At 50.0% G+C, this 12,512-nt stretch overlaps 1 protein-coding gene across 1 annotated transcript in view; it reads right to left on the bottom strand.

The window, feature by feature from the left end:
- The window catches only part of LOC144165806 (BTB/POZ domain-containing protein KCTD3), a 43,216-nt gene that overhangs the window by 9,848 nt on the left and 20,856 nt on the right, over positions 1-12,512 (bottom strand). The window contains exons 8-16 of the mRNA XM_077695587.1: positions 11,101-11,394; positions 9,868-9,964; positions 9,479-9,684; positions 8,007-8,122; positions 6,978-7,068; positions 5,691-5,807; positions 3,104-3,274; positions 2,061-2,216; positions 291-387 (exon numbers count right to left, since the gene is read on the bottom strand). Coding sequence (XP_077551713.1) covers positions 291-387; positions 2,061-2,216; positions 3,104-3,274; positions 5,691-5,807; positions 6,978-7,068; positions 8,007-8,122; positions 9,479-9,684; positions 9,868-9,964; positions 11,101-11,394 — 1,345 coding nt within the window. The remainder of the gene's footprint in view (positions 1-290; positions 388-2,060; positions 2,217-3,103; positions 3,275-5,690; positions 5,808-6,977; positions 7,069-8,006; positions 8,123-9,478; positions 9,685-9,867; positions 9,965-11,100; positions 11,395-12,512) is intronic.

Genomic DNA, 12,512 nt, shown 5'->3' with positions numbered 1-12,512 from the left:
ATGATGAATAGGAGCTACTGCGGCCAGGACAGAACCCGCGTCCTTGTGCTAAGCGGCACAACACCATAGCCACTGAGCCACTGACACTGAATGGATGGATTTCGATAATTCTTGCGGGAGAAGATTTCTGTGACAACATACTTTACCCCAGAATGCATTCTGAATAGTCGGTGCCAAGCGTTGCACAGTCCCTTTGAATGCAATCTCCTAGCGCAGCAGAAGTGACCTGAGGGGGCAAGCCCGATGCCGCCTGACTGCCCATCACAGCCCACAGAGGACGTGACACCCACCTCTTGCCGGAAGAGGCGAAGCGCACGTACAGCTGGTCCGTCTCGGGGACCACCTTCTGGATGAAGACCTGCTCGTCGTCCTGCTCTCCGTACGGGCCTACAAGCAGAACAAAGAAGAGGGAATGTTCTTACACCGTACGCGCAGAACAGCCTTCAACTAGGAGAAGACCTCCAAGAGACAACACTGCGGTGGACTGTAAACATTCTTTCGCATCCCAGCCATCAACAGTGTGCAGGCTGATTTGTTGCAGGCGTCTCGTCCAGAGAAAAAGTGCATCCAAATGCGGGAAAAAAAAAAGCGCAAGGGGGAGGGGGGAAATAAAGGACACACAGGACACTGCACTGTCCTTCGTTTGCTTTTTTTTTTTTCTTTTCATAATGGCTACCCCTGAAGTGCATGCTAAAGCTAAGTTTTTCCAGCACCCACTTGCCTATCTACAGGGTAGAATTTGATGCAGTGCATGTGCTCATAAAACCTGCTCAGCTGTGCGTGAAGAAACAAGTCAACATTATAACCATAAAATGGCTGAAAATCAAAATCTCGGTCACTAGGGTAACATCAACTGATGCTCCAGACTACCAGGACATTGTTGCAGTCATTCATGAGGTCCCGGTTTATTTATTGTTTTAAGCTATACATATGCATCGAAGCTCTGGAATTCTACAAGCGGAGGAACCCTTATCGGTAAAACCCTGTTTGCGCGACTGGAAGCAACCTGCGCTTTTCCAATGCCCGCTTTTCATCTTGCATAAATGTCCTAAGTATTTATTTCTTCACATTTTCCCCCCCAACTTCCAATCCTCTGAATTGGTTGCTTGCACCAATACAAACTAAACTGCCGAACCAAAAATCGGGGGAGACAAAAAAGCAACATCCAGTGCTAATTCAGGGTCCCCAAAAATGTACAGGTGCCCCTAAAAGTAAACGGAGCACGGGTTGGGGATTTTGAGCGGATTTCTCCACCACATGCCTAGCCAGCAACCTCTAAGTGACTTTTCAAGAAAGTCGTTCTAAAATAAAATCAGGCTGCACATATTCCATTCATGCTGGCAGCCGCATAAAATAAAAATTATTCTAATTTCACAAAGCCATGCTCTGTTTACTTTTTGGGGCACGTGTAAATGCAAAATGCTACAGTTGTATCTGAAGCACTATTCCTAGTTTTTTTTTTTGTTTTTTTTTTCTCAGCACTAATTTTTACCCCATAAGTCGACTGCTGCCAAAAATATCTTGAGATGCACTGGTCAGATTACTGAAATTTCTCGCTGCATTTGAAAGCTTAAGAATCAACTAGAGCAACAAAAAAAAACAAAAAAAAACACAGGTATATATATATATTTTTTCTCATGACTACAAGCTATGGCTGCACCTGTGCAGTGAGGGGCCCCACAGTGGAGGCCTATGAACTAATCCACGGCACATGAGGTACGATTTTTCAGGTGCGCCGAAATGGTGTTTCTATTTCCCCACCTCCACTAAACTTCACCAAAATATCAGTGTTTCCCGACTTGATGCTGGTACAGAAATAGTTTTTGCAATGGCAAAGGTGAAGACATTGCTGCTGCTTCCTACACATGGTTGAAGACTACTTGGGTGCAGAGGCACAACTCTAAATGTGCGCCCTGTGGGCAACACTCTGTCGTTACGTATTTGTAGTCGGCAAGATAACCTCAAGATCGTAGGTAAAAAAAAGAGCAGAAAGTATTTGTAGACTGAACGATAACCTCAGGGTCACGGGTGAAAAACGAGCAAACAAAAAGCCCCCTGACCGCAGTCGTTGCCGGCCGGGTAGCTGGCCGAGGGCTCGAGGTCCTCCAGGGAGACCACCTTGAAGGAGGCCAGGGGTGTCGACCCCGGCTGCGTGGAGATCATGCCCCGGAACCGGGTCACGCTCCACGTCCGCACATGGCTGTACTCGCTGCACACTGCATGTGTGGGGAGAAGGGGGTTTTGTTTTTGCCATGTGAACATCACCACTGCACCATCAAAACTAAGCAACTGCAATGTAGAGCTTCAGCATCCACTACTTGTTACGATGACAACCATCTGACCAGTGTGTTTGATCAATGCGGTGGTCTCACTCCTTCTGGGTGCACAGCCAAATTGCACCACGGCTAGCGTATCATCAGAAGGGCAAACTTGACAAGTAGCAAATGATGACAAACTTCATCATCATCACCATATCATCATCGTCGTCGTCACCTTATATACGCCCGCTGCAGGGCAAAGGCCTCTCCAATGAATCTTCAATTATCCAGTGCTCTTCTAACCACGACCAATTTATCCCCGCAAACTTCTTCATCTCATCTGCCCATCTGACTTTCTGCCGCCCCCACCCATGCTTGCCTTCTGTAGGGATCTACTCTGTTGCCCTTAATGACCAACGTTTATCTTGCCTTCGCATGACATGCCCTGCCCACACCCATTTCTTCTTCTTAATTTCTACTATAGTATGTCCTTAACACGTGTTTGTTCCCTGACCCACTCCGCTCTCTTCTTGTCCCTTAATGTTACACTATCATCTTCCGTTCCATTGCTCGCTGAGTCGTCCTCAGTTTAAGTTGAACACTCTCAGTAAGCCTGCACAAACAACAGGCTGCTATAGAATGGCCAATAAGAAAGCAAATACACTAGCAGGCAAGATTTACAAGGCTCAGTGCAGAAGAACAACGTTTTGCATACACTCATTTTCCTACCATCTAAAATGTGGCTGCTTTGGCTGAGAACTTTTATTTTAGTTACTTAGGTCTAAAGATGACAATATGCACACCTTAGCTCCTTACGCATGCAACTCAGGGAAGAGGTACCTCACCGGAGATGAGGTACTTCTCAGAGAGGACCACCCGGGTGACGGGGCTGCGGTGGACAGTGAACGTCTGGAAGAGCTGCGGCCCGTGGCCCACCGTCTCGGGGTGCTGCACAATCACCCGCACCGTGCCCGAGCTCGTGCCGTACGCTATCTCGATCCAGTTGCCGCACAGGCCTGCAGGTCAGTCAACAATGTTGGGAGCAGTAGTTAGGGCACAACTTATGACCCTGTTGTCCATTTCATGTCAGAAAAGCCAATCGGATTCATTGTGATGCTATCCGTTAATGCTAGGAGTAAAACCAATTTATGTCAACTTTGCCATGTTCGTCTTTCATTAAAGAAGGCATAACAACAGCGGCACCCAGGTAATAGGCTTTCTCTTACAATGTGAGAATGAGCGAGAAACACTTCTCACCAAGTTATATCGCTCAGCTTTGCACTGACGAGTTTAGCACTGCTAATGAGTACTGTAATTCTCTTGACCTTTTCATCACCACCTTTACCCCGTCACCTTTTTGTCGTTGCACCCTGTTCACTCCATTTCTATGACTAACAGCCTTTATTATTCAGCCTCACTGGGCATCTAGGCTTAACCGTAGTGTGGCTGTAACACTAAGCATAACAACGCACTAAGCAATGTGAAAATCATTGCATGTCAAGCTGCATGTACTGGTTGACAATAACTGGCCACGGTGGCTCAGTGGATATGGTGTTGTTCTGCTGAGCACGAGGATGGGGGTTCGATTCCCAGCCGCGGCGGCCGTCGCTTTTCTGATGGAGGCAAAAAGCAAAAACGCCTGTGTGTCCGAGATTTCAGTGGACGTTACAGATCCCTGCAGGTGGTCAAAATTAATCCGGGGGAGCCCTCCACTACGCTGTGCCTCATCACCTGCATTGTGTGAGCGCGTTAAACCCCACAATGAATCAATCAAATCAACTGGTTGACCAGGCAGTACGCATGTGCATGCTGTACTCTACCATCAGTTCCGTTAGAACTTCCCAACAACACTCATCATTTCATAGAGGACTTTATCCTGGAAGCCTACAGTAAGATTAAAAGGAATGCTGTAGGCTTGTGCGAATAGTGATATTTTAGTTCGAAGCGAATTCGAAGCGAATAGTCCTAGGGGTCGAATACTTTCGAAGCGAATTCGAATAGCTGTCAGGTGTCACTGAGACATTCCGGTAAAAAAGTTCTACAGTAAAATCTCGATGATACGAATATCGCAGGACCGCGAAAAATATTCGTATCATCCGAAATTCAAATGAACCAACACAGACCAAGAAATTGAGCACTGAAAAAAGTTTTCGTTTAATTCTTTTCTTACTTTCCCATAGAGAAACCCGTGACGTTTTTCTGCTTGTTCTTAACCTCCATGTCGCCAAACGGTAATTTCTGGACTTTCGTCTATTCACTCGCGGTGCCCAAGATCACTTCAGGAGCATTTTTGCACGCGATTCATGCGCATCGGCGTTGCGAGCGCGATTTTAACGCCCGCCTCGGCGATTCCGCGCTCGCGGTCGCCTGTGCCTCTGTCAGAAAATGACGCGCGTGGCAGTGGGAGGAGCCTGGCGCCAATGGGAAGGCGTGCACCTCAGGGCGGCAGTTTCGAAGCGCTCGAGACAGCTGGCTGCCTCGACAGGAGACGTTTAGGCTTAGCACCCCGGCAGATATTTCATAGGCGCTTTCACTCGCGGCGCGGATGATTTTTTATAGCACCATTTTCGCCCACATTGTTAGCTCGTTTACCGCACAAGAAACTTCGTGTGTGCTTTGAGCGGTATCTTAAGTAGCGGTTAGAAGCGGTGGCTTGAGCGCCCCGCACCACTTCGGTACCGAAGGTGCTGCCTGGTTGCCGCGGCTGGCCGGCAGCGTGCGGGTGGTTTCGCGGCGGCGTCAGCGCGCCTGTGGAGTCCGCGGCGCGTTTTCGCGAACAGAAAACAGCAGCTCGGCCGTTCCTGGAGAAAGAGCCCGTACGTCACCGTCTCTCGCTTGTTCGTCAGTCGGGCGCCTCGCCGGCTCGTTTGTACCATCCGCCGGGCCGCGCAGGCCCGTTCGCGAGAGCCGAAATTTTTCCCATTGTTGCAGTGGGAACAATTTCATTGTTTGAAACAAGGAAACAGGAGTCTCGACTACCCTGCCGAACATGCGCAAAGGCTGGGACGAAGCGACAACGCTTTGAATGTGGCTTAGCTTGTCTTGGCTCCACATGTAGTCAAGATGTAGGACTGATGTCGATGGCACTGCGGCTTGCCTAACGAAACCGAAACTTGAATGAAGTTTTGATATTCGTTCATCCCGAATACTTCGAAATATCGGAAATTTTAAATTTGAGTCGAAGCGAATTCGAATACTGTAATATTCGTTCGAATATTTGAAGCGCCCGAATATTCGCACAAGGCTAGAATGCTGTGGAGCTGCCAAATGACATCTAGAAGACATCCTGCAAACGCTTCCCCTCCACTGCCATCGGCTCACTTCGTCCAGTGAGACTGAGTTAAAGCTGACAAGCTGAATCGTTCGTCCGTTCTGGGCCAACGACGACGATGCACGCAACAAAAGGGCAAAGCGAAGGACCGCTTCACTCACTGGTCTTGGGCGTGAGGTAGACGCTGATGGCCGTGATGGGGTCGGTGGACGGGTCCCGGTACAGCTCCGTCACCAGCAGGTCATTGTCCTTCATGCGCAGCGGAAACTTCTGCATGTCTGCGTACAGCGGGGGAGGGGGCAAAAGAGAAGAGAGAGCCCTCTTTTCACTCCACCACGCAGCTGAAGTGCCAGTGTGGACTGCCCTGGACAATGGCTGCTCATACCAGCACTGTGAATGGGCTTTGGCTGCCATCTTGGTTGGTTCAACCGGGCTGACACGCCACTCGCAAGTGAGCCCCACTTTTACACCAAGTGACTGTGGTGTGAATCGAGAGCAGAGCAGCACCTAGACTTGGCCACAAGGTGTGGCACTGAGACGAGGTCAGTGCTACAACATGGTCAATGCAGTGCATGCAAGAAGACACAACGCAGCCTCCCATTTTGACATATTTACTAGCCTGCAAAATGAATCAATGCATGCACCTGAGAAAGCCCAGCATGTGTATGTAATGGCACTGTGTCTTCCTCCCTTTCTCTACAGCAAGATTTCGCAGCCGTTGAAGTTTTTTTTCATTCATATTTCCTGAGAAACCGAACGTGACTTCTTATGTAAGCTTGTGAGTTGCTGTACATGGGTTAGCTATCACATTGCCACATTTAGAAAAAGCACTGCCTTGCATGGGCCCAAGTTGCCCTGTTAGGGCAAGGAAATCGATTACCTGCTTTCCTCAATATGCGGGATTACAGGAAAGCAGCCCAGCAGTTGAATTATGCGATATTTTATCTCAACTGCCTCTTCCAGATCTACCACAGTCAAGAGGGTCTCTCTTACTACTAGCCATTTCACACTGCAAAAAAAAAACTCGCAGCATCTCTGTAACTGGTTGGACTAGCACTGCTCTTTTGAAGATGCTTTCCTGAGCCAACTACGACTTGCTCACAAAAATGGCCAACTGAACTAGTGCTAGTTGTTGCTTGGAGAACAACACGTATTCCCGCAAAGAGCATACCCGCCTAATCCTTCCCCCCACTGTGCAGCTTACTATTCTCAGGGAACAATGGTTCGAAGTAAAGTGCCGCAATTGGTGTAGACGGGAAACAATTTTCACTCCACTGATGAAAACAGTGATGACAACGATTTGAGATGATGTGCATCCCGCTGGCTGTGCTACTGATGACAGTATGGCAGTGCTCTCTCACGGCCCAATATTAAGATCTCTGTCACCACAGCAATGAAACTGTTTAGCCATACATCCCCTCAATCAGGCACCACAGGGGGGGTCTCACCGATGTAGTAGATGGAGCCGTTGCTGCAGCCCAAGAGCAGGATGCACGAACCGGCCGTGTCGAAGCTGGTGATGGGCACCACATCCTGGATCTGCATGTAACAGGGGGGGGTAGTAGTTAGAAGAAGAAGGACTCTGCTGTTTAACCACCCACAAAGGTATTCAGAGGAATGAAAAAAACAAAACATCTACTTTGCTAAACCCGATGGAAACTCAAAGTCAAGAGGCCTCTTACCCCGGCCGAAAACTTGTACGTAGACACATTCGTGCTACTGTAATATGGGTACAAATGGGTAAGACTGTATACAAGAAGAGTGTCAGGCGTAGGAACGAATGCACACACGACGACACACACCCCCTGATGCTTGCCGGCATCCCCCGGCACCCATGTCTCCGCGCACCTAACGCCATCTCTTGGCCCTCTGCAGCACTACCTGCCCCCTAACAAAAGAGAGAGGGAGAGTGTGGCCTTTACAGGAGAGCATCCAGTGAGAAGGCACAACGTCTTTTAATCGCGCACTGGGCTGCCTTCAACGGGCTGTTTGCTTTCCTCTTTTATATGCCCACCAAGTGGCATGAAAGGCAGCGTGAAGAGTGCTCTAAAAATAAACAGCACCTGACACCTGCACCTGAGAAAGCTTCCCGGTGCACCAAAAGCCCACATTAACCTGTCAACTAAGTGGCAGGCACTCAGGTCAGTTGGCACGCAGTTCCCGTCCACTCTCAATCAGCACTGTGTGTATATGCGCCAGATGGCACTTCAGACCCGTCCAGCAACTCACTGGCAGTGCCAGTTGAGCCAATCCCCTGGACAGATGTGGTTTGTCCCTACCGGCAGAGAATCGTAGCTGAGTGGTCACGGTGTGCACTCCAAAAGCAGCGGAGCCTGAGTTGCCTACCCAACCAGCCTCAAAGTGACCTTTAGTCCCCGTTTCGGTGTGCACCCCAGGTGTCTGAGCGAGCACCCCCAGCAAGTTCCCCTGCCCTCCCCCTCGCCCAAACACGGAACGTGAAGGTGCACGTAGCGTACCTGCCAGTGCTGGGTCATGGCGTGCCAGACGCCCACCTTGCCCAGGTGGCTCAGGGCCACCAGCTGGCTCCCGATGAAGAACAGGCTGTCCACCGGAACGCTCAGGTGGAAGATGCCTAGAGCGAGGGGAGGGGAGGAACACGGGCCACGGTTCAGAGTGAGGGGGCAGACTCAGGCACCCGTTAAGCTGCGCTTATTTCAGAACTGGAGTGCAGTACTTCACAGCATCAACATAGAAACACAGAACTCCTCAACAAAACCAGCATAGTACGTGGAGTAACTTGTGGCTGGGCAGGCCGGTTGCGGTTACGGTCGAAGGATACGATAAGCAGTGCAAATAAACGACCCGCGAAAAAGAGGACATGGACAGTCACTATGCACGGACAGGCAAGATGGATGGGCAGTTGGAAGTGCAGCGCTTGCCCGTGTCCTCTCTCTCTTGCGTGCCGTTCGTTTGCACTATTTGTCGTGTTCTTGAACCACCACACGTGGGGTACCACCTCGGCCCAACCTGTGACTGATTACGAAATGCGAGACATGCCCAATTATGGTGTCCCCATTTCCTTCCAGCCTGTTCTCTCCCTTCTGCACCCCCTGATTAGCACTCGTACAAGTACACAGTCGTCTGTTGCCTGATTATGAACAAAGAACCACTGGGGCCTGGATGGCTGTGTTCTTCCCACCAACAAGTGAACGGCCTTCAATAGTGCTACCTTCGAATTTCTGTCGTACGAGTCAAATAGCAGTTGGAGGATGCCATAACGACTCCGAACGTGAAGCACCACTTCCGGAGACTTGTAGCGAGGCAGCCTTTGGCAAAAAGAGATCGCAAGGAAGGGAATTTGTGATTATTAAGTGCGTCCTTGGGACAATGTGATTGCAGACACCGCCTCGAAATTCTTTACACGAGTGACATGTGTGGAATAACTGCAGGACTGGTTGCAACCCCAATAGAAGATAATCGAGAGACAGATGATTACTTGGCAATTGCAGTCCAAAATAGTCTGGAATCTTCAGCTTTCTCGCCACATCGGACAACATTGACTGCAATGTGCGGTCTAAAGACCACTGAAAATTTTGTTGGTGAAGCCAACGAACTCAAGGTTGGCAGCAATGGGTGCGACAAGCTGCTATCGATGGCAGAAACCCTGAATGCTCCCAATGTTCTTTGCTGCACTGCAAGTGCCTGCAACAAGATCACTGCCCACTTTCATGCATTTCATACAAGGCCTGCCAGGAACATCGAGGGCAGAAGAGTGGAAATGAACATTATGGACATCTTTGAACACATGGACGACAAGGTTTCTCTTCATTCATGTTCAACTTGTTTTAGATCATATGAATATTTCGCGTCCTTTCAAATAATTCATATCCGAGGAATTCACGTGAGATTCTTCTGTAGCAATCAAGAGGAGGACACAAGAAACAAGAGCAAAAGCGAAGTGGAGAAAGAGTTCTGGCGGCAGCGTTACCGATCTCGGCGCGCCCGTTGCCCTCCTGTGCAATGCTCCAGAGGCGGACCTGCGACCCGTAGGCCACCGCCAGCATCTTGGCCCCGCTCTCCGGTGGCTGCGCCGACGCCGTCGTCACCACCTTGGCGTTCAGCGCAATCCGCTCAATCACGGGCTCCAAGTAGGGGCTGGTGAACGCCAGCTGCCACCCGGTCGAGTCCTTCAGCCTGCAGGTGGGGGGGGGGAGAGAAACGCACCGACAGTTTACTTCTAGCAACTCTTGCAAAGTCGACTGTGCATGCACCCTTACAAGTGGATGGCAAGTACAAGACACCATATTCCAGGAATCACCCCTAACTGGCGCAGAAAGACAATCGGTGTGGCCTTCCCAAAGGGTGAGGTTCCCGTACCTGTAGCAGCTGACAAAGTGGGCATAGGAGACGGCAATCCAGTTCTGGTGGCCCTTGACCATGCACACGCGCATGTTGTCCGGCCAGGAGGACACGGCTGCAATCGTGGGGAGAAGGGGGGGATAGAGCCACCTCAGTGCTCAGGACTTGTACCAGGCACTGACAGGGGAGATCCTGATACCACCCAGCACTGACGACCACCACTGTGACAGTTTGCTTCGGCATTTCCGTAGGCAACACAGGCTCTATGCGCGCCCCTCAATTATGCAAGCAGGCTTCCTACACTTAGCAAGTAGCTTTCCCCTTTGGACTTGTGCGGTGCAGCACCCAGTCCCGCTGAGGGTTCGCACAAACGTAAGTGGAGAAAAACAAGCCTGGACTCTCAACCGAGGTTGAGCACACTTCCGCACTGTTGGGACTCAAATACCCGTGCTCCCACCCATTGGGGGAGTAGACTGAAACGGGCAATTTCCAACTGACTGCAACACCCCAACAACTGTTGCGAGGAAAATGTATGTTGACATCACCAACATTTCTCGTGCAAAAATATTCTTCGCAAGTTTTCCACGTACCTTAGCTGTTGTGCATTTACGCCTATCGCTGCATAAAATGCCCCGCAAGAGTGTGCAGCATGTAATGAAGCAACACGGGTGCATGTGCCTTCCAGCAAAGATAACCCTTCGTTTGCAATACTACTTAAACGTTTCCAATGCTTCAAACGGTAAAAGTGCGCTGCTAATTAAATGTGCAGCAATAGTCACAGAGTTTCTGAAGTGTGAAACATTCGTACACCCTCGCCAATTTCGCATTATACATAAAGCACTAACTCCAGCAGAGTACTGGTTTGGGCAAGTTGGTACATAGCAAAGTATCGAAGCGCAGCGCAAGATGAGGGACAGAAACACAGACGACGACACACAGAGCGCTCTGTGTGTCATCTTCTGTGTTTCTTTCCCTCGTCTTGCGCTGCACTTCGATACTTCACAAACTACAGGATCCTTATTTTTTCAGGAAACCTTTGAAACGGTACGCCAACATTGCACCAGAGGGACAGCGTTTTACAGCGGCACCTTTGTTTCCCTGTCCTGAGACAACACTATGCTTACACACACACTCAGATGTTTGGGTTATAGGACAAACACTGCACAGCTGATCCCTTGTCGCCCCACACAAGGCTCAATGCAACAAATTAAAAATTGCCCCCTTATCGAAACTGACAACGGCACCACTCACCCTGGGGTGCCCAGCCGTTCTCCTCCCGCATCCGTCGGCCGAAGTCCGCCGAGGAGTTGCGCGAGTGCTGCTGCTGGCGCAGGTCTAGGGAGGAGGCGCGCGAGTGTCCCCGCACCCCGCCCGCGCGCAGGTCGGAGGAGCTGCGCGACAGCTGTGGGGGCAGCGTGGAGGAGGAGGAGGAAGAGGGGGCCTGGCGGGCATCCAGCGACGGGTTGCGTGAGTGTCCGCACGAGGCCGGTGGCCGGGAGCCCACCGCCTCGGGCATCACGCGGAACACCGAGCCAGGTCGGGCATCTGCCGTAGTGGAGGGAGAGTAGGGAGAAATTGCACATCTTTACGACATACAGGTACCAAAAACAAAGTACAGTAACACAGAAGGATCTCAAATTTTGGAGGTTTAACCCTCCGCAGTCCGGAACTTTTACCCACTTTCCGGCCAATCCGGTCCACAGCTATTTTGCCAGTTTCTGGCGACGCAAAGGAAAACGCAAACTGTGCAACACGAAAAACTCGCAAGATATTAATTTCTTTTGCATTCTGCTTGCAACTACTTTACCAATTTTTGAGCAGCGTGTGAAACCGCTCGAAGCATTCTCCTGGGTGCAGGCCAGGGTTGTTACCGCAGGTTTTGCAGAAAATTAGTTTTCCTCCTGCCTCCTCCTGTTTTGCTATCGCTACAAACAAGACAGTCCTTGCTGCTTCGGCCTGGGAGCTTGTAGAGGAAATGGCTCGTCCAATCTAGCCTTTCCTCGCACTCCATACGTAGAGACGGGTCTTGCCTTTTGGCTCAGCCCCTCAGATCACCCACCAGCTCTTGGATGAGGTTGCGGCGGTACTGCAGGCTTCACTGCTCTTTTTCGCTAAGAATCTGCAGCTGTGTGCACCACCAAATAAAACTATTGACTATGGAAACCTATAGATGCCAAGAAAAAAATATTTTGCCACCATTTCGTTGTGTTTCAGCAAAATGCGTAGCTCACAGAGTTATGATCTGCACCAATGATTCTCAAATGCGGATACGCGGACCTTAGGGGGTCCGTGAGAGCATTTGAGGGGTCTGCGAAACGTCCCTCAAAATGTTTCTCCCACAATTCTCTCCTCAATTTTGCCAGCACTTGATTGTAATGCAAAAAGGAGGCTTTGCCACATTACATCTACGTCAAGTTTCTCTGCACCACACATATTTTAACATCTGCTTTTTGCACAACATGTGTGCTATGAGAAGGAAAAAATAGACGCAGAAAAGGCAGCATATAGGCGTTTTTAAAACTTCGAGATTCAGGAGCAAATTGTTTAGCATTACGATGCGCATCATCATTAACATCAAGACCGAAAGACGGGGATTGAATAAGCGGGTGGGGGACGTAAACTGCAAGTGCAAACTGTGACTTTATGATATCGATCAACACATG

The sequence above is a fragment of the Haemaphysalis longicornis genome, unplaced genomic scaffold (genome assembly GCF_048455015.1).
Source record: "Haemaphysalis longicornis isolate Haplotype H1 unplaced genomic scaffold, Haemaphysalis longicornis Haplotype H1 scaffold_15, whole genome shotgun sequence".
NCBI lineage: Eukaryota > Metazoa > Arthropoda > Arachnida > Ixodida > Ixodidae > Haemaphysalis > Haemaphysalis longicornis.
Note: the sequence above shows the minus strand (reverse complement) of the source record. Positions and strands in the feature narration are given on the sequence as shown.